This window comes from Tympanuchus pallidicinctus, unplaced genomic scaffold (genome assembly GCF_026119805.1).
Source record: "Tympanuchus pallidicinctus isolate F22 unplaced genomic scaffold, pur_lepc_1.0 scaffold23, whole genome shotgun sequence".
NCBI classification, from domain to species: Eukaryota; Metazoa; Chordata; class Aves; order Galliformes; family Phasianidae; genus Tympanuchus; species Tympanuchus pallidicinctus.
Genome location: NW_026294740.1, coordinates 7,701,996 through 7,721,855, shown reverse-complemented (window position 1 = coordinate 7,721,855; position 19,860 = coordinate 7,701,996). Strand labels below are relative to the sequence as shown.

Genomic DNA, 19,860 nt, shown 5'->3' with positions numbered 1-19,860 from the left:
GGAAATTCCAACAGGAGATGGGGAAACTGTTTTGAGTTCTTAAATACATCAGTAACATTATGATGTTCTGGCAAGAAGGGCGTTTGTTCTTTGCTGCAAAGGGCAGGTACTCAGCAAAGGGTGGCACTGCTGTTGGGGTTGGTATGCACCGGTCTTTCATTTTGTAGGCTTTGGGAGACAGCATGAAGGTAACAGAGCTGATTGGCCAGGCCTCATTACTGACGAACAAACTATGAGGAAGAACAAAATATGTAACTTAGAAACAAACAAAAAAATGCCCAAAGCGAAAACAAACTGCACCACATTTCAGCTCAGCAGAATGATGTAATAAAGTGAGCATTGTGGTTTTTCTTCGTGGCTCTATGAAGATAGCTGGGACAAACACTTGTACTGTCTTGCTTTGTGTGGAAATTTTTTGTGTTTAATTAAAGTTCATAGTCTTTTCTTTGACATTTCATATTATACAAAGCAATATTTTATATATTTATGAATATTATAAAATAATACATGTCTCTTGTTGAGGTTTTTTCTCTCTTAATTTGTGTTGAGGCATGAAGAGTGGAGTTTAGTCAAGCACACTTGTAAGGTTATTGTCTTTTTAATCCTTTTTAAAAGTAACTTTAATTACACCTGATTTTTGTTTTTGTTAGAAGATTAGATCTGACTTTCTCTTTGGAAGTTCTGAGTGGTTATCTGGTGGTCTTTCTGGCTTGGAACTTCTTACATATGTTATAGAAATGTCTGATGTGCACTGAAAGCCACATTTTTGTGTCTCTTTCACCAGAGGACCTCAGAGGCCCTCTGGATGCTTCTGACGTGTTAATCTTTGTGACACTGAAGAGCTTCACAAGCACAGACTTGAGAACAGATCACAACTCTGTATTTGTGACTCTGGAACTGAATGATCTGCTGAAATTCATGACATCTTTTTGACATCTTGTGCAACTGGAAGCCTATACAACTCCTATACTCCTACAACTCCTTGAGCTTTAATTGCTTTTATAAATCAGACACTTTCCAGAATTTTGAGCATTGTATCTGCGAGTATTTGGTCTTTTAGAAAAAAATCTGTTAGAATCTATATATTGTGTGTGATACAGACCCTGTGCAGAGTCTGATATGCACAGGCAAATCCATATGACCATTTTAAGAGACTGGAGAGCATTGCATTGTGCTGTTGGGTTGGGATGGAAGGGTCGTGTTTGCAGGATTGATGGCTTGGTGTGTAAAATGAGCAAAGGTAAAGGTAAAAATCGACTTGGTTGTATGAAATCCGTTTTCATTTTAACAGCAGCCATCGAGTCTTACTCCTTTCTGTTGTTTCTAAAAATTGTTTCCATAGGAAATTTTGGGAAAGGTTTATTGCCCTATGTCATGAGAATGAAAGTCTCCACGGTATCACATTTGAACAGATCAAAGCTCAGCTGGAAGCTTTGGAGTTAAAGAAAACTTATGTGTTGAACCCACTGGCTCCTGAGTTTATTCCCCGAGCTCTTCGGCATCAGCATTCGGCGAACACCACCAAACAGCAGCAGTCACCTCCAAAGGTAAACCTTCACCAGTGGTGAACTTTGTCAGGGAGCAGATTGAGAAATCCTGTTGGGAAATGATGTCAAAGGCTTATGGGCAAGTTGTTTTGAAGTGGTATCCGTGCAGCTGGGTACAAATGCAAATTCTGATGGGATTCTCAGCATTTTCTGAGTATTTTCTGCTCTTGACTTAGCAGTAATTTGGGACTGGAAAAGCCTTGTTCCCTTAATAAAATATATGCTGTGGGCCACTTCAATGTGTTTGTTAGCTATGTTGCAATAGCCCCAAGGAACTTTGGTTATCAGTCTCAGTCTCTGTGGTTGGATAAGCCAATAGAAACTTCAGAATGCAAGGCCATCCCTATCCCAAGGAGCAACAGGTTGGTGCAGCCAGTGGCAGGGAGCACAAGGAAACAAGCCACAAGCAATTTGATCTGAAAATCACCTTTAAAATTCAGGGGCTTATGTGTGAGATAAGTGTTTAATTTTATTAAAGATACCTGGTAACACAATATAATGCCTGGATTATCTCACAACACCCTCCAGGAGATCAGACCTCGCAGGCATTAAGAGGGCAGAGGGGGGCAATTACCACTCAGCAGTAATTTTGTCAGCTCTTTTCATAAAATCAGGTGGAAAAAAGTGATGGAAACACAGTCCTTGTGTCCTTAAGATGATAAAGATCAACAATGAATTTTTTTAGAGCTGTTTTGTGATGTATAGTAATTAATCCTATTTTAGTAGGTTTTTTGGTAGTTTATTTCAAAATGTATTTACTTAAAACTTAAATTGTCTTTAGAGAGGCAACTAAATTTGTGAGGTATTCTACTGTACACAAAGGAAAAAATGCATTTTTATTGCAAATTATTGAAATTCATTTAGATTTTTACCTTTTTTATTTTATTTTTTAACTTCAACAATACAAAACAGAAAGCCTTCCCTTTAGCAGTCCTTCCTGAAAGAGATTTTGTAAGTGAGAACATTTGGCTTCATCATCAACATGCATTCCTCCCCGAAACAAACGTCTTTCGGAAGCATCCAGGGATGTGTCAAAACAGCACACTTACAGAAAAACAAAAATTAAGGAATTCTTTAAGCATTCTCATGAATGCTACAGTCTTGAAGGCTCTTTTTTTTCCTCTAGTATCACTTTGGAGTTATTTGAAAATGCAGGTATAGTAGTCTTGTGAATAGACTCTTAGGTTTTTTTCTTCCAGTTTGTTAGCAAACTAAGCACACGTGCTATAGAAATCAGAAGGCACACTTTGAATCAACTGGCACTGTAATTTCCATTTAAGATCTGAAGTGTTTTAACCACCTCTATCCTAACTATAATGAAATCTCTTCCCTCTGAGTGCAACTGGCGGCTCTCACATGCAAAACCAGACAAAGTGTGCAGTTAGTATTCCAGTGTTACAGAAAATGGCTGTGCTAAGTGATACATTTCCCTTTGCTGAAGTTGTAAAAGCAGGCAGTTAGCTGAGCTCATTTTCAGCCTCGGAAATGCAGTATTTAACATAAGAAGATGAAAGGCGAAAATCCTCGTGCTGATGTGTTTTATACTGAGAAATGAGAGCAGTGTGTAAGACACCGTTTTGTGTTGATTTTATGGACATCCATTGCAGTTCAGGGCCATCAGAACTATTAAAAGAAAAAAACAGAAAGGCAAAGCCAGCACCTCTCTTTCCTAACACAGAAATGGTCTCAGTTCATTTGCCTTCATCCACATGATACGGTTACATCCTGAAGCTCCTGCTGGACAGGACAGCTATTCAATCAAATGTGTATGATTTACTGTTTTGGTTTTAAAAATATGGCCCTTATAAAATACAAATGTGGAAGGCAGAACAGACATTCGTTGTGCTTCTGCACATCCAGCTTAATGCTAACTGACAGCATAACAGGTACAAAAATGCTTTGTTTTAGCCAGGAGTGATTGTTAAAGAATGTAGCTTCTCTAAGGTTTATTTTAAATTGTCTATTCGCTAAAGGGAACAAGAACAAGGCTCAGATTTCTTTTTAAGTACTGTAATATAACGAAAAGTAATTATTACTTTATTTTTCAATAATTCATTTTAAAAAGGGGAGGAAATCCAGAGACCAGTTCTTTAATCTAGTTTATGCATGAGTCAACTCTGTCAAACAACCTGTCTTGGTACCCTGACTAATTTGCTCAGACTGCTGGAAAACTGCCTAGACTTATCTCCTGGGCAAGAAAAGTTTTGCAGCATCAAAGGGTTTTTACATTTATTTTAAACTTATGAATGTATTTAGGTCCAGATTAAATAAGGTATTCCTATTGCTCAAAGTACTTAAGAGCATACAGATATTTGAATGTGTGCTCATAGTTTATGAATATTCACTACTTACTTGATGCTGTAAACTCATCAGCTCCGGAGGGGTAACTCAGTTCTGTTAGCCTCCTTTTCTAATGTGCATTTCATCAAGGACAAACAAATTCCTTGGGCTGCTCTGGTTCTGTATTGCAGTTCTGGGGGAGCAGTGGCAAAGGTGCAGAGGCAGGTAGGGAGGGAGGGTGATGTGGGGTAGGGAGGCAGTTTCTAAGGAAGCTGAGTGTGCAGTTTGTGTAAAACTGGTGGCTGCTTTGGCTCCAAGGTTCTTGGTCTGGAACCTGGAGAAGAAAATGGATTATGCTTCCGCTGAGAACTGCCACTGAAAGGGTACTGAGGGTTTTGCATTTGATTCAGTTACGATGTTCACTTGAAATAAAAGCAAAGCTTATTTTAATTTTCAGTCTGCAAAGCATTACTATTACTGTTTTTCCCTTTTAAAGGGCAAGGTCCATCATCATAACCAGAATGACCATTTCCCACCTGATGGAATTGGTAAGTATGTGCTATAATAAGGAATTTCTCTGAGCTTGTGCTAATTTGGCTTCAGTCAGGTTGATAGGAATTTGACGTGAACTGAGTTTCTGATCTGCTCTCTATTTGAAATCATTTACTTCTTGCATGCACTTGGGAAACCAACTGTAGACTGTTAAGTGTGCATCAGATATTTCCCAGGTTGTCCCCTTACAGGTATTACATGAACTAACTTTTTAGCTCTATCATAGTATCGATTGTGGATTGTTTTTAAAAAAGAAAAAGTTGTTAGACATTCATTATGCAAGATACCATACCACCAATGTACTGACAAGATAGGACATACTATTGCATGTAGTGTTACGTATTTGGAACGTATATTGGACTGTCACATATCCAGATAGTACTGAACACACTTGCAAGATAGCATGCTGCAGCTGAAGTTTTGTTGTTAATTTAAAAGGGTGTTAATTTAAAACTTGTCTTCCCTGCTGAAGAAAGGAGGATGGTTCTGTTATGATGCAGCGTCTAGCAGCTTCTGTTACTGTCAGCATATGTAACTGGTGTGGGGCCTTCTCTTTATAACACAGTTACCAGTGACCTGTTACTCTGTATCTCAAAACTTATATTTTCTGCCTCTTCAAATCTCTGGGATAAGTTACAGGATTTAATATATGATTAATACTTTTTTGTCAGTGTGTCAGTTATATGTTGCTGCTTTTGCCCATGTTGCTATTAGTATGAAGAAAGAAATAGATGTCATGTTCTTTTAGTATGTATACATGTATCTTTTCTTTTTTTTTTTTTTTTTCTCCAGTTCAGCCCAATCCTTCTGTTCTAATAGGAAATCCTATCCGAGCATTTACTCCTCCCCCTCCTCCTCTGGGACCTCACCCCAACCTGGGGAAATCTCCAAGTCCTGTTCAAAGGATAGATCCACACACTGGGACAAGTATTCTATATGTACCTGCTGTCTATGGAGGAAACATGGTCATGTCTGTGCCTTTGCCTGTAAGAATTCATTTCCTTTATTTTTTCCCCCACACCTCCACACCTTTTATTTTATGTACAATAAATCAAGTTATTGAATATCAGTTACTGAATATTTTGCTGCAAGTTCCAACACTTCACCTCAAATTTATGTCCTTAGCTGACTCGACAGAATGACTATGCACAGGACCACCCAAAACAGAGGACTTGAAACTGTTGTTCCCACAAATAACTCCGGACAACCTAAAAGCAATTCCATGTTAATGTAATTTGGCTTATTTTTTTCAGCTACAGACATAGGCACACCAGTGGGATCTCTCATCTGTCTTGAGATACCTGCATGTGAATTAATTGCCTAGTCCAGTTCTTAATCGTTGGAGAGATGTGGGCAATTCAGAGCAAGCTCCATACTGTTTAAATTGCCTGTTTTGGATGTCTGCAGTGCAAGCTGTCTGAAGTATAGTGATAAGAAAAATAAGCATACTGGGATGTTTTCCCCTTCCAGAAGCTCACAGTGAACTCGTTTCCTCCCCAGTCCCCTTTCCTCATAGCAATTGGGAGCAAAATGAAGATCTGTAATCAGGTCTCTTGAGCTACACTTCGTATGGAATTTTGCAGTGCGTCTAGAATTAGTTTACCAAAGCTTGTGCAAGTTAAAGAAGCAGTCTCTGATTTAATTCTAGCCTTCACAGTCCTGTATTTTGGGAGGAAAACGGGGAGGAAAGAACAATGGCTGCAGAAACACGTTGTAACATGTATGCATTATCTGTGGGATGGGCATGGAGCCCATAGATGTATGTGTGTTTAATTCTATTCAGAAATCTCTAAGTATTTGCATACATTTCACTGTTGACTACATGAGTCTTCTACTGAAATGTAGGTTATGGTCCCTGTGTAAGGGACATGCTGTAGGAGCTCTAATTTCAGATATATGTTATAAATTAACTGGCAGATTGGTTTTTGTTGTTTTTTTTCCCTTCACTAGGTCAAGTAATTTGCCTTTTTCCTAGCTTACTGGAAATCTACATTTGATGGATAAACTTAAATGCAACAAGAAGGCGAGCAGCTGTACCTTTGTCATGCTTGCTCACATTGTGTTAATATCAAACCGAGATCATTTGAATTTTTTTCTTTTATTGTTCCGAACTTAATCTATTTTTATGTATTTCTAACTAAAAGAAATTATTAGAAAATAAGTATTTTGTGCTCACCTTCCCTGAAGATGGACTTTTAAAAATATTTAAGTGGGAAGACTGAGGTATTAATGAGGACAGCTGCTCAAAGAGAAAATAACTGGATATGATTTGAGATTGTGTAGATGCAACTGCAGCCCAAAGCTAAAGTTCACAGTGCATATTTCAAGAGCAAATACAAATTTTAAAAAAAGAATTGCTTGGAAGTCTTACAGTTGAAAATAACTGAGATCTGAGGTAAAATGTGTTTATGTTCGTGTAAGATAAAATGATCTCTTGTCTTAATTTAAGGTTGTTTCCATATCTAATGTAAAAACATGGGGAGTCTAGTTGTGTTCTGTCATCAGTAAAAAGAATACTTTGTCAGCCTGAGTGTTGGTAATTCCTTTCCTAGCACTCTCCTCTTACTCATGTATCTATTTGCCTTCTTTTAATAAATTCCCTACAGGGCAAGATGGAACTAATTTTGATTCAGAGCTGCCATCCTTTGCATTCCTTATAGGAATGAAATTTAAAATCTTGTAAAGTTTCCTGACTTCTTTACATACTTTCAGGAAGTGGATTTTACTTCAAATAAGTAGGAAGACAGTCTGCAAAGATGTGTCATGTAGAATAGAGTGGCCCTCCGTGCGGATAGTCGATTCCACCAGTAGTGGGTTAACTTCCCTGAGTGTCTTGTGGGTGTGGAGGTACAGTATGCCCACTCGTTCTGTGTTCCAAGACTTACAACACTGAGTGATTAAAGGACCATAAGGAGGTCCTCAGGTTAAAGAGTTCTCTCTCTGTTCCACCTCAGACCTACAGCCCAACCTCTCCTCAGCTAGCAAGGGAAAGAGCTTTGTTTTACTGAACCTGTGGATACTTACGAAGCCAAAAACAGAATACAGTAATTATTAAAATGTAATTTGTCCATCAGCCTTTTCTGTCTTAATCTTGGCACCACTGAAGCCAGAATGGATTTCAGTGCAATAATTTTTACAAGGGATTGTCCTCTAAAATCTTTATTTTTTGCTCCTTGCCACTAGACTGTCATTATCACTCTCCTTTTCAGTATTACCTGTAGCTGTGTGTTAGAGTGTCAGGCCACCTGATGTGTGGAAAGTTGCTTTTTACTGGTGTCATATAAATGTGCTTGTTACATTACTTCCTTTAATGAACCTTAACAGGTTGCATTTTTATTTTTTTAATTATATAGGTACCGTGGACGGGGTATCAGGGTAGGTTTGCAGTTGACCCTCGAATCATAACTCATCAAGCAGCCATGGCATATAACATGAACCTGTTACAGGCACATGGGCGTGGGTCTCCTATACCTTATGGCTTGGGACATCATTCACCAGTTAGTATAGGACAGCAGCAACAACTTCAGCATCCAGACAAGGAGCAACATGAGCAAAGTCGAAATGGTGAGCATTTGAAATTCCATCGTAAATTAGTTTTGTTTTCCTTAAGTTTGTAACTTGAGAAATCCTTTCCATAATACCCGACTTTCTTTCTTTCTGCCTTTTAAGTGAAACTGAGGAATACGCAGAGTTAGGGAAACAATCAGTGTTTTATGTTTTACCAATACAAATAGAATAATTCAAATACGGTGGCATTCAAAAGAGGAAGCAGTCAGAACTTGTTGGGAAAAAAAAGAGGTGGGAAGATCTTTTCTGTTCTGCACTCCAGTGGTAAGTGCAAATAATATCAGCACCAGTTAAGCTGAAAGAACAGCTAATTGAAGATGAGTGAAAAAAGCTCAGAGATTAGAAGAAAAGTTATTTGGGTAAATTATGTTACATTTCTATGTTACTGTAAATGCTATACTAATAACTCTAAATCTGCTTCCATTTGGAAAACAAACTTCCACTGTAACTAGTTTGTACATTTCTTGAATGTTTTTAGGTAAAAGCGAAGGCACTGCTGGACCTGAAATCAGTAAAATTCGAACACCTGAGAAGAAACCTGTAGAATCTAAGCAGGTTGGTTTGCCATGTTCTCTTTAATATTCCTTTTTTTTTCTAGATGCTGTTCTGCTCTTTTTTTTTTTTTTTTTTTTGAGAAGAGGCTTTCAGTCTCTTTCTGACTTCCTCATATTTTTATTTTTCAGTAATTAGAATAGTGACAGTAGAATTAGTTACTGTCCTTCAAGAGGGGAAGATAATTTAAATTCATTAGAGAACAGCAAGGAATTAAATTGAGGGCTAGATATGTCTGCTGTGTAATGAAGAATATATTTGCTGTTAAATAAAGAAAATAATAGTTGTGTGATGGGTAATGTTCCCCTCCCATCACACGGTAGGAGTTTTATAGACTTTATTCATTGTTAAATGGCTTTATTCACTGCTGACATTGTCCTTTGTTTATTAGGTATATTTTCTGAGTTCTTCTCTTTTTCTAGGTTGACTTAGACGCAAATTCTCAGACGAGAAGCCCGGAATCACGTTCCAATGTTGCTTACCCTAATGCTAAATTTCATCGTAAAGATAATCTTAACCCCAGGCAGCTGAATCTGCATCTCACCCCACCCCACTCGCAGTACGCAGTTCCCAATCGCCACTTCCAGCACCTGTCCCAGATACCAAGGCAGCCATATCCTCTGCAACAGCAGCAAAACCTTTTAAGTCAACAACAAAATCATTTGCCTGAACAACAAAACCAAATGCCACCACAGCAAAGCCAGGTAGTTCAGCAGCATAATCATTTGAACCAACAGCCTCCACAACCTTCGCAGCTTTCCCCTGCTTACCAGGCAGGCCCTAGCCAATCTTTTTTTAATAACCCAATTCCCCACCGACCACATTCTCCTGCTGTAGATGCTGTGATTTCAGAACAACACCCCCCACCTATGTTACAAGAAGTCAGTAATCCTTTGAGGCCTATTGCACAGCACAACCCTGTTCTGCCAACCCACTTGAACAACTTCATTGAAGAGAATCCATCAGGAATGCCCCTAGGGGACACTTTAGGTAGGTGACTTTTCTTCATTTAAATTGGGTGTTCAATTTATAACGACATTGAAGTGAAAATGAAGGAGTTATTTACCTTTCCAGGCATATTGCTCTGAATTGGGTCATTGTTGGGTTAGTTTCCATAAGTAATGTCATTGAGCATAATTTGCTGCTTAAGGCATGTTTGAATATTCAGCCCTTTATTAGAAGATTCATGTTTGTATGATTTTCCTTATAATTTAAATAACCAGGTTATACACTGCATTGCAGTTAGTTGACAATAGGCCTTGAAATATGCTGTATAAAAAGTATTTTTTTCCTGACATAAAAATCTTTTTTTCTCTTAAAAAAAAAAAAAGGGCATTAGATAAATTTTTTTTTAAAACTATTTTTATAGATCGTATGCATGGAAATGTAGCTTTGGAAACAATAAGGCAGCAGCAACAAGCCAGGTTACAGCAATGGAATGAACATAATGCCTATCTCAGTCAAGGCACAATTCCATATCAACACCATCACCATCCTCATCTACCACATCTTCCTCAGCAACCAATTGGATTGCATCAACAGCAGCAAGTTAGGGCAAACTGGAAACTTGCCAGTAATACAGAAGATGAAACAGAGGCAACATATTCAAGGTATTTGTTTACTGAGTCATCAGAGCTTGTATAAAATTGAGCAGTAGGCATCTATCTGTAACACTGTGATCTGGTACAAGGCACTAAAAGGTATTGCATTTTGCTGCTGTTATTATGAAGGTTAAAATAGTTGGCAGGCTGACTTGCATCTATGCTTTTGTTATATGTTATGCTTTATTCTGTTTACTGGATCATAATGAAGCTATAGTGCTTTTTTTATTTGTCACTGAAACTGTAGTGAAGAAAATATAGAGTATCTCAGTGTTGTATTTATAGAGTGAGTATGGCAAGAGGGTAAAACCCTTGCGCTTTTACAAGTGGTATCTGAGAGTAGTTAAGGCCTGCTAAGTTGCAAATTTTTCAGATTGAATTAGTCTTCAAAATTTTGGACTTCTGTGCTAAAAAACCAAGCCCCTGCCCACAGCACTCCTCCCAAGTGAAATCCAAACTTCTCTTCCTTTTTAAAAAGCCTTTGCTTTTAAAGAGGATTAAAAAATATGCTTCTTCTTGAGATGCAGCATTAGGGGGCAAGAAGGAAAGCCGTTGAACATAAGCCAAAAAAAAAAAGTTCCTGTGGCCACCAGCTTTAATCACATATATTGCAAAGGCCAGATTTTTAAATTGCCTCTGTTTACTGTCATCTCCTACTGTGCTTTATTTTCCATCTGGTTTGTTATAGCCATGGTAAAGCCTGTAAATGCTCTCCTACCTGACTCCGTAAAGTGCTGAACTGTATATTCCCCACCTTTTGAAGAAGTTTGGAAATGTACAAGTGAGGGAAATCCCTGATTGTTGTGGATTTTACCTCTTAAAGAGTTAAAATTTTCCTCTAACTGTGTGAAGACTTTTGTATAATAAAGCAGGAAATCCTTACTTTGGTTGTCTCCTAAGAGATAACAAAAATTTGATTCTTCTGACTGAAAAGGAAATCTCAAGAGTTATTAAAACTTTGAGTTGCTTCAGGTGGGTATTTCATCCAATTAATCCTCTGTGCCTAATTTCTGATTGCTCACAGTCATACCTTTTGAAGTTAGGGTCAGCTCAAAGATGAGTGTATTTAAATCCAGTGTTTTGTGCTTTGAGTTTTCTCAGTCTCAAAGAGTGGGATTTTAGAAAAAAAACACCTTTTCTTGATACATTTATTCTGTCAATACAGATTCCAGGATTTGCTCAGAGAACTGTCACACCGTGATCAAAGTGAAAGTCGGGACTTAGCTGAAATGCCACCCCCTCAGTCAAGACTGTTGCAATATAGACAAGTTCAGCCCAGAAGCCCACCAGCACTCCCTTCTCCTTCCTGCAACTCTAATCACAGTGGTCACTTTCCTAACTTCACTGAAAACAACAGAGACATTGAAATCCCCAGTAACCCAGCATTTCAGCAGCATTTACCCCAAATATACAATCCCCCTTTCTCAATGCCATCTGAACACATAACCCCATCTCCCTTGAAATACCTGCAACCTGATGGATCGTGGACTTATGCTAACCTACAGCAGAATCACCTAATGGGGCAGGGCTTTCATTATGGTATACCTCCATTGCCCCATAGGTCACAACAAAACCCTTTTATACAAATACAGAATCATCAGCATGCAGTCGGTCAGGAGCCATTTCATCCACTCACATCTCGAGCAGTATCTGCTTCTTCGCTCCACAGCTTAGAAGAGGTAGGCATTTTTGTCTGCTTATGCAATTGTTGTGTCATTTTAATATCAAGTTATATTTTGAAATGGTCATGAATGCAAAAAATGCCTCGTGTGTTAAAGGCTTCACACCAGGGATTTCTTTGAGGTCGAATTTTCTTCAAGTCTTCTGTTTACCCTTTGTGTATTTGTGGTTCTCCTCACTGCAGGTATAAAGTTTTCTCTGCTTAATGGGAGCTTACCCCAGAGAGAGAGGGAGGTTTTTTGGGAGGAGGAGGGATTGTTTTGTTTTGTTTTTTTTCCTCCCAATCGTTGCTCAGTTATCTACAGTCATTTGTCTGGAGTGCAAATGATCCACGCTTCAAGTGAAAACCCATGAAATGATTCTCTAGAAGGTCAGCATGGGTCAGCGAGCCACTTGTCTTACTGCTAAACTGAACATGTGTGTTTTCATACTAATTTGAGACCAGAAACAGTAGTGTTTTTTTTTTTTTATAAACATGGTATAAAGCTTGATTTAATAAATCCCACCTGACCCGAATTAATTCTGTCTAAAGCCATTCTGTGTATTTTAGGGACTTGGTGTTGCATATCAGTGCAGAGAAATCCAGCTGTGTAGCACGAATCCTGGTCCAGCACAGACTTGCTACCAAAAACCGTGTCTGTCCTTTCAGTCCTTTTTGCTCTGCGCTCTTGTGGAGGTGGCGTTATTTGATTGAAGACTGTGAGCACATACAGCTAGGACAGATTGTGTTGTGGACAGAGATCTTGAAACCCTGTTGGAATCCAGAGCACTAAGGGGTGTATGGTACACAGAGAGGGAGAGCCGGAGCCTGGCTGCATTGAAGGAAGGGCAGAATTAATACGCTGATAATCTTGGACCGACTGCATGTGATCAAATATTGTTACGTAAAATTAAGTGGCCTGTTCTGCGATACATTTCTGTGAGGGTGTTCAGGGTAGCTATGGTATCTGTGCTCATTGCTGTCCCGTGTAATACATCTTTCATCGCCTTTTGATTTCTGGAAGTAGAAAAAAACTTTCTGTGCCTGAGAAAAATAACTAAAATTGAATTCTGGTGCATCTTAGAAATTTTTGTCTTCTGCAGATCCACAGAGGTTAATTCAGTCCTTGGGCCCAGCTAGAGCTGTAGTAAGATTTGGATTTATAGGCATTTAGAAATTCTTTGTCTCAGTCCATTAAGCTGTATCACCTTGTATAAAATCTAATACTTTGTGACAGCATTTAATGCCATCAGTACAGCAGGACATAAGAACAATGGCTCTTCAGCAGTAAACTATTAAATATTCCTACAGAGTTTGTGACAGCTCCTGCTATCTGAAGACAAATAGATTGAGTCTTTATGTAATCAGAGCAAATTCATTTTATTTCTTATTTCTTCCTCATTTCCTCTTCCTTTAAAAATATGTGACAGAAATGCAAAATGTTGTAAAGGTGTTACAAGACAGGACTTGCTTGTACAGTTTTCAGGAGGGCTTGAAAGCTTTTCATGTGTGTAGTTAAGCCATGTTTGAACGTATCAAAGGGAATAGAATCATAGAATCATTGAGGTTGGAAAAGTCCTGGCTCGTGTTCAGCCAAGTGCTGACCAACGCCGCCAGGTCTTTTGCAGCCAGACAACTTTCCATCCACTGCACTTTGGTAACTTCCCAATCACTTACCAAAAATATGAAGTTGACCATTAAACTTAATAAAAGGAAGGGCTTTTGACTTTATTCTAGGCTATAACTTACAAGTTTTGCTTCTACTGACGTTACAGGATATCCAAATGTTATTTCCTTAGTATATTGTAGTTTAGTAGTTGTGATAGGAGTGCACTACTTTTTCTGTTTTATAGGTGATACAACAAATTGGTGCATTGCAAGCAAGTTTTTGATACTTCTTGGCTCATTTTTTGACACTTCATTAGAATGTTTGCATTTCCACTTTACTGAGTGCTTCCATGATTTTTCTGTAATTTGTGCCCTTGCTAGCACAGTGCAGAAGAAAGCAAATGCTGTTGTGGCTTTTGTTTGTTTTTAAATAAACTATAGTGCAATTAGCTTACTTTGAGTCCTGAGAAAGCCTAGTGGTTCTGTGAGTCTTGAAACCAACAAGTTAATGGAGATTCTGCCACTTTCATTTATGTGATAGAGAGAATTTTTGGAAGGAAGGAATTTCTGTGGTTTGAGATAAAATTCAGTTCTTTGCATTGTTTTTCTTGGAGTTGTGCACTTCTCCAGAGCCTTCATTCTGTGTGCATGTACATGAAATCAAGTGTACATCTGCACTTCTTTAAACTCTGGACCTTGGAATTGAATTTTCTCATGTTCTCATATGTTTTTGTGCTTCCTTTATATCTTGTGTAAATGCTGTGTCTTTCTCATCACTCTGAGACACATTTCCTGTGTAGGAGTGTAAGATATAAGGGTTGGCTAAAAAATAAAAATAAAAACAGAAAAGAAGGAATCATAGTTAAAGCGCTTTACTCGTCCTCCATCTGTTTTGTGTGGCTAAAGTACTTACATTCAACCTATATTATACAACATATTTGAAATGCACTGTTTTTTTTTTTTTCTAAATACCCTTTTATTTTTTTTTTTTTTTCAAGACATGAAATGGAAAAAAATTGGAATGAAAAAATGGCATTTGCTACATAAAGTTGAATAAAAGGACCGAAGGGTCTTTTTTGTTGTTTTTCTCTTTTGTCTTTGCAGTATGAACCAAGAGGACCAGGCAGGCCGTTGTACCAAAGAAGAATTTCCTCTAGTTCAGTCCAGGCTTGTTCTGAAGAATTAAGCACTCCTCAAGACAGTCTTGGTCAGTGTAAAGAGCTTCAGGACCACAGTAATCAGTCATCCTTCAACTATTCATCACCTGAGTTGTGGGTAAACTCCTCCTCATCTGCCCCATACCCAAACATTCCATGCAATGGAGCCAACAGAGCAGTTCCACACCGGGAGTTGTTAGGTAGGTACAGACTGGATCTTTGCTTCTCTCTCCACTCCGTGAAGGAGACTATTTAGGTGAAGTTCTTTTGTGCTGAGTTGAAAGATTCAAACTCGAGGCCCATCCTTCAGGCTCTTTGTGCTTTCAGTGGATAATTAAAGAACTGAATGCATGATATTATTCTCATCAAGGTTGGTGTCCATTTCTGGCGTTGTTCTGTAGGTTTTGGGGTCACTGACAGGAAGAGCTCAGGAACCCTGATTATGTTGGGATCTGTTGATACCACCTTTTGTTGCTTTAATGTACAGATGAAGAACACATGAGTAAAATCCTCAGAGGAAATACCTATGAAGTGACTTACTTGCATGTTTGCTGTCCAGTAATAAATGCTGAAGTAAAGGGACAAGTTTCCTGTAAATGTGTTCTCTGTTCTGGTTAAGTATGATTTCTGTTTTGTAGATACATGCATATACAGTGTTGTCCTGACCCTCATCCTTTATTTAACAGTTCTGAAACAAATCTCCCATTTTTATGAATGCTGTGCTTTTCTGCTTTTGCAGCTCTCTATGGTGATAATATTTACAGGCCAAATGGGCTTTGTAGTGCTAGAAGTTAATGACTAGTAACCTCAGTGTTTCTGGTTACTTTTATTTTTATATCCATGAGATAAAAAATCCACAAGAATGAGAAGCTATGAACTAGTCCTGTGTCTGTATTCACTGCCTGGGAGTGAGCACTCGTGACACCAGACAGTTCAAGGACTTATATTCCCTGTACATCAGAAATGGCTGTGGCTCAGCTATTCAGTTCTATCAGCTTGGATTTATGGAGAGTGCAGAGAGAGCTGCTATGAATCACTTGGTGTTGTTATAAGCAGGCACTTCTCAAAATTGCAATTTGAGAGCTTGATTTGCAGAGTTGTTTCTCTTGATAGGAAGATAGGGATTTAAGTTCTTGTTCAATATGTGGGGTTTTTTTTGTTTAGTTTTCCATATTTTCATCTCTCCCATGCCTCATTTTCACCTCTGGCCATACTTGTTGGTTTTCTTCTCTTAGTGCTCATCTGAGGGGGCATTTTGCTGGTGTTCTCTGGGCATATTGTTGTTCTGTGGATATGCTGTTGTTTATTTGCTGGTTTTGTTTCCTTAGTTTTGTTTCGAATCATAGCAACCTTAGTAAAAATGTTTTATGTTCTTTCCCATTATTCTTCTAAGGCATTTTTGAGTACTTCATCAACAACAAAAGGGTGAGCACAACCCTTCCAGTGAGAAACAGAACTGTATACATCTGATTTTGTATCATTAGATCATACGTTCTTGTGTGTGCACTTCAAAATAACATTATGAATTTAAGGAAGTAAATAACTACAGAATGTATCTGTTCCTCAACTGCTGAGCTTTTTTATCTGTAATAAATACCTGCATTTCAGTGTAGTTTCTCTAGCTGTGTAAGACAGCAGAATTCCCCTGATAAAATTAAGATGCTTCATTAAGATTCAAGAAATCCGAAGGCAGTTTTATACCTATGGTTTAAAGAACTGCTTTTTCCTGTCGTAAGAAGTTGTTAAATATGGATCAAGAACGTATCCATCAGTGGAAATGCACTTAGACAAAAATATCATTAAGTTGGGTGGCATTCGGAAGGCCAAGCTGCTGCTTGAGAATGCATTACATGTGGTGCTGCAGATTGCAATTTGAGCCTTTTGTGGTGTAAACCAAGAAAAATGAAATGCTCTTGGTGCTGTCTCAGTGGATGAAACGTCTAAATTAGGGTACATCCCATTCCGAAGCAGCTTACCTTCCATCTGTGCAGTACTGCAGGTTCAGTGTTACCAACTCTGAATGTGTGCATGGAGAATGTGCCCAATGATGTCAGTCTAATTAGCACTGCTGGCAAGGCCACACGAGGCCCGGTAGCTGGGAGTGCAGCAAGGTAACTGAAGAAGAAATTTCCTTGGACAAAAAGGAACTAAATAGAGAAAATTGGTCGGGGGAAAGGCTACCAGCAGAGGTAGTTTCTGTGCCCCTCTGTGCCCCTTTGAACTTTCTGAAGCCTGCTGTTCGCTTGACAGACTCTGCTTTCTCCTTTCCCAGCTCCGCTGAAAACAGTCAAGCCCCCAGAGGAGCACCTGAAGGCTGAAAACATACAGCTCTCCAATTCCTTCAACTACAACGTGCTGCAGCATCTCGGCCAGTTCCCACCTCTCATGCCCAACAAGCAGATCATGGAATCCAACAGCACCAGCCAGCAGAACGCTGGTGGGAGCAAGCCTGTCATGTCCTACGCAAGTGCTCTGCGGGCTCCGCCGAAGCCCAAACCTCCTCCTGAGCAGACAAAAAAGAATAGTGACCCTTTGTCTTTGTTTCAGGAACTTAGCCTAGGTAGTTCATCAGGTAGCAATGGCTTTTACTCCTATTTTAAATAATCAGATTATTTTTTTTAGAGAGAACTTAATTTTTATTTGTGTCAGTAGGTCTAAGATAGTTGGGGCTTCACCTGTAGTTGCAAATATTCCCTTTGTTTATATTAGTAAATATATCCTCACCTAATTGCTTTGCTGCTAGACTTGCAACTAATTTTTTTTAAATTGTATTCCATTATTTTGCATTTTTTGATGTGGGTCTTTTTTTTTTTTTTTTTTTTTTTGGAAGCTTTTCTGTAGGAAAACACACACATTATTTTTTAATTTGTGTAATGTTAATGATGTGTTTGTTGCATTAAACTAGCAGCTGAGAGCTTACCTGTAAAACTTCAAAAGGAAAAAAAAAAGAGGAAAAAAAGAAAAAGAGAAAAAAAAAAAGAAAAAAAAAAGAAAAAGGAAAAAAAAAGTTTGTCTAAATTGTATTTAAAAAGATTGTAAGTAGCATTTACATTTATTCAATAACATTAGCATACTATGCTGGATTTCTGTACCAGAAATGGCCAGTTAATGTAAAAATGTATGTTATTTCTGCTTAAATTCATTTAATTTTTTTTAATAAAGATGCAGCATCTTCTAAATACTTTCAGTTTTATCAGCTTTTTTGTGAAGGGATGCTGCATTCTCAGACTTTTATAGTTTTAGATCCTGTATGATGTGGTATTGTATTTTCCATTCACTGTAGGGTAAAGTAAAGGCATTCTTTGCAGACACCTATGCCATTGTTTGGAAACATTCAGATAAAAAGTATTGGTATACTGAAAAAGAGAAAACAGCAACAACAACAAAAAAAAAACAACAAAAAAAAAGAAACAAAACCAAAAACCCAAAAAAATGACATTTTATTTTTGGACAAGCTGGTAATATAAGCTTGTTTGAGAAGTTAATTTGATAGGTTTTTTAAATGAATCATGAAGCTGAAAAGAAATTTTTAGGTATGTTGGTGCTTAGTAGATTTAATAACTATTTTAAAAAACAAATTGCGTGAATTTAGTAAAAGATTTCTTTTGTTTGTTTAATTTTTTTCCATTATGCATGTGTAAATGTTTGTAATCTGGCTTTTTCCTCCCCCTTCTCCAGTGGTATCAAGAATTGTGCCGCTTTAATTTTTTTTTTCCAGTAAAACTTTTGGTACATTATTTGATGTTTACATTAAAATGTGACATTATACAAGGAAATTCAGATATTTTGCTAACTGTTTTGTTTGAGGAACGTCATTAAAGAAGAGATTTAATGTTTGTCAAAGCTGTATCCAAATTAATCCAAATCTTGTGGGGTAAGAATGGTATCCAGGTTGCTTATCTGAGTCCTGCAAAATTGTGCACCAACCTGGGCCTTCAGGAGTACAAACTGAGGGAAAAAAAAAGCAATTAAAAAAAATTAAAATTGAATATTGAAAAAAATAAGAAACAAGTGTGAATGATAACGCAGAAGATAATCTTTGTGGGTAAAGATTTCTGGTCTTGCACACTGTTCATATTTTGGATGGGGTGTTCGCTTAGTTTCTCTAGATCAGCAGCCCTCCTTTTACACTTGAAGAAATCCCTTCAGATGTGGGAAACGCTGAATTTTTTACTGAGCTGGGTTTCTTTGCAGCGTTCCTCTGCTTACTACACACAGGGTTCAAGTGGCAGAGCTGTGTGGAGGTGATGCCAGGTTTTGCAGCTGTCCGTGGGCCGGCAGCGTCTGCTGCTGGATCCCTCGAGATTTTTACTCTGGTCACAATCATTATTTTTGCATTTGACTTCACGTTTTAAAGCAAGGGTCTTTACATAAAGGGGCTGATTTAAACTCAGTACACTGCGGAGGTTTGCGTATAATTTTTTTTATTAGGAATCTTTGCTGGTTTATGATTCAGAAATTTATCTGAAAAAAAAAACAAAACAACCTTTTTTTGGCTTTTTTTTTTTTTTGGCTGTAAAGAATAGCACGCGTAACTCGTTAATTTATTTCCTAACGTCTATACCAAACAAAAGATGCTGGGGGAGGGGAAAGCCCCTGCCAAGATGAGCTGAGCCCTTCAGCACGTGGCATCAAATCACGAGGACTCAAAATGAGTAGAGGCCAAATTCTGCAATTTTGGGTTTTGTGCTGATCTGAAAGCTGCAGAAATAGGTCCACGGGAAATTCATTGCAAGGGCCGGGCATGTGCTCTGTACACGTTAGCCTCAGTCATTTTATTTCAGTGGAGCTGTGCCGGTCCTCTGAGAGCCTGGCACTCCTCTGAGAGAAGCAAAATCTGTGTGCCTGAATGTTATAGTCTGGGAGGAGCTGTGGGTGAGACGTGCAAGACTATGACAAGAGAATAGGTAGGGTTCAAATGCACTTCACTTCGCCGAGTTGGCATTGTAATTTCAGGGGTTTCAAAATCACTCATTTATATGGAGCAGTCTTTTGATTCTGTTCACCATATTTGAATATTAAACTAATAAACATCACTTGATAATTTACCGCTATCTGTGAATCAGTTCAAGGGGAGATGGCTGCATCTCACCACGCTCTGTTCTCTTTCATGCTTTATCACATTTTACCTACACTGAAAATATTATGGGTATTTTTGTTGTGTGCTTTCAGTTCAGTAACTCCATGGATGTCCCAGCAGGTTCGGGTCACCAATTTATCTAAGTGCTGCCACCTGGAAGTCTGGGGAGGATATGGTGGAGATCTTCTGTCTGCTTCGGTTGTATTTGTAATGAATCTGTTCTGTTTCTTGGAAGTTTATTTTTCTTTTTCCCCAA

At 38.3% G+C, this 19,860-nt stretch overlaps 1 protein-coding gene across 5 annotated transcripts in view; it reads left to right on the top strand.

Moving 5' to 3' along the window:
* Positions 1-19,572, top strand: part of HELZ (helicase with zinc finger) — a 74,711-nt gene extending 55,139 nt beyond the window's left edge. For 3 of the 5 annotated variants that reach the window (XM_052687757.1, XM_052687756.1, XM_052687760.1), the window contains 10 exons: positions 1,343-1,547; positions 4,324-4,375; positions 5,172-5,365; positions 7,733-7,943; positions 8,425-8,501; positions 8,921-9,488; positions 9,868-10,108; positions 11,265-11,778; positions 14,472-14,724; positions 16,797-19,572. In XM_052687757.1, the coding sequence (XP_052543717.1) occupies positions 1,343-1,547; positions 4,324-4,375; positions 5,172-5,365; positions 7,733-7,943; positions 8,425-8,501; positions 8,921-9,488; positions 9,868-10,108; positions 11,265-11,778; positions 14,472-14,724; positions 16,797-17,128 (2,647 nt within the window). In that variant the 3' untranslated portion in view covers positions 17,129-19,572. The remainder of the gene's footprint in view (positions 1-1,342; positions 1,548-4,323; positions 4,376-5,171; positions 5,366-7,732; positions 7,944-8,424; positions 8,502-8,920; positions 9,489-9,867; positions 10,109-11,264; positions 11,779-14,471; positions 14,725-16,796) is intronic. The other 2 variants (XM_052687758.1, XM_052687759.1) reach the window with 2 other exon arrangements.
* The last annotated feature ends 288 nt before the right edge of the window (positions 19,573-19,860 follow it).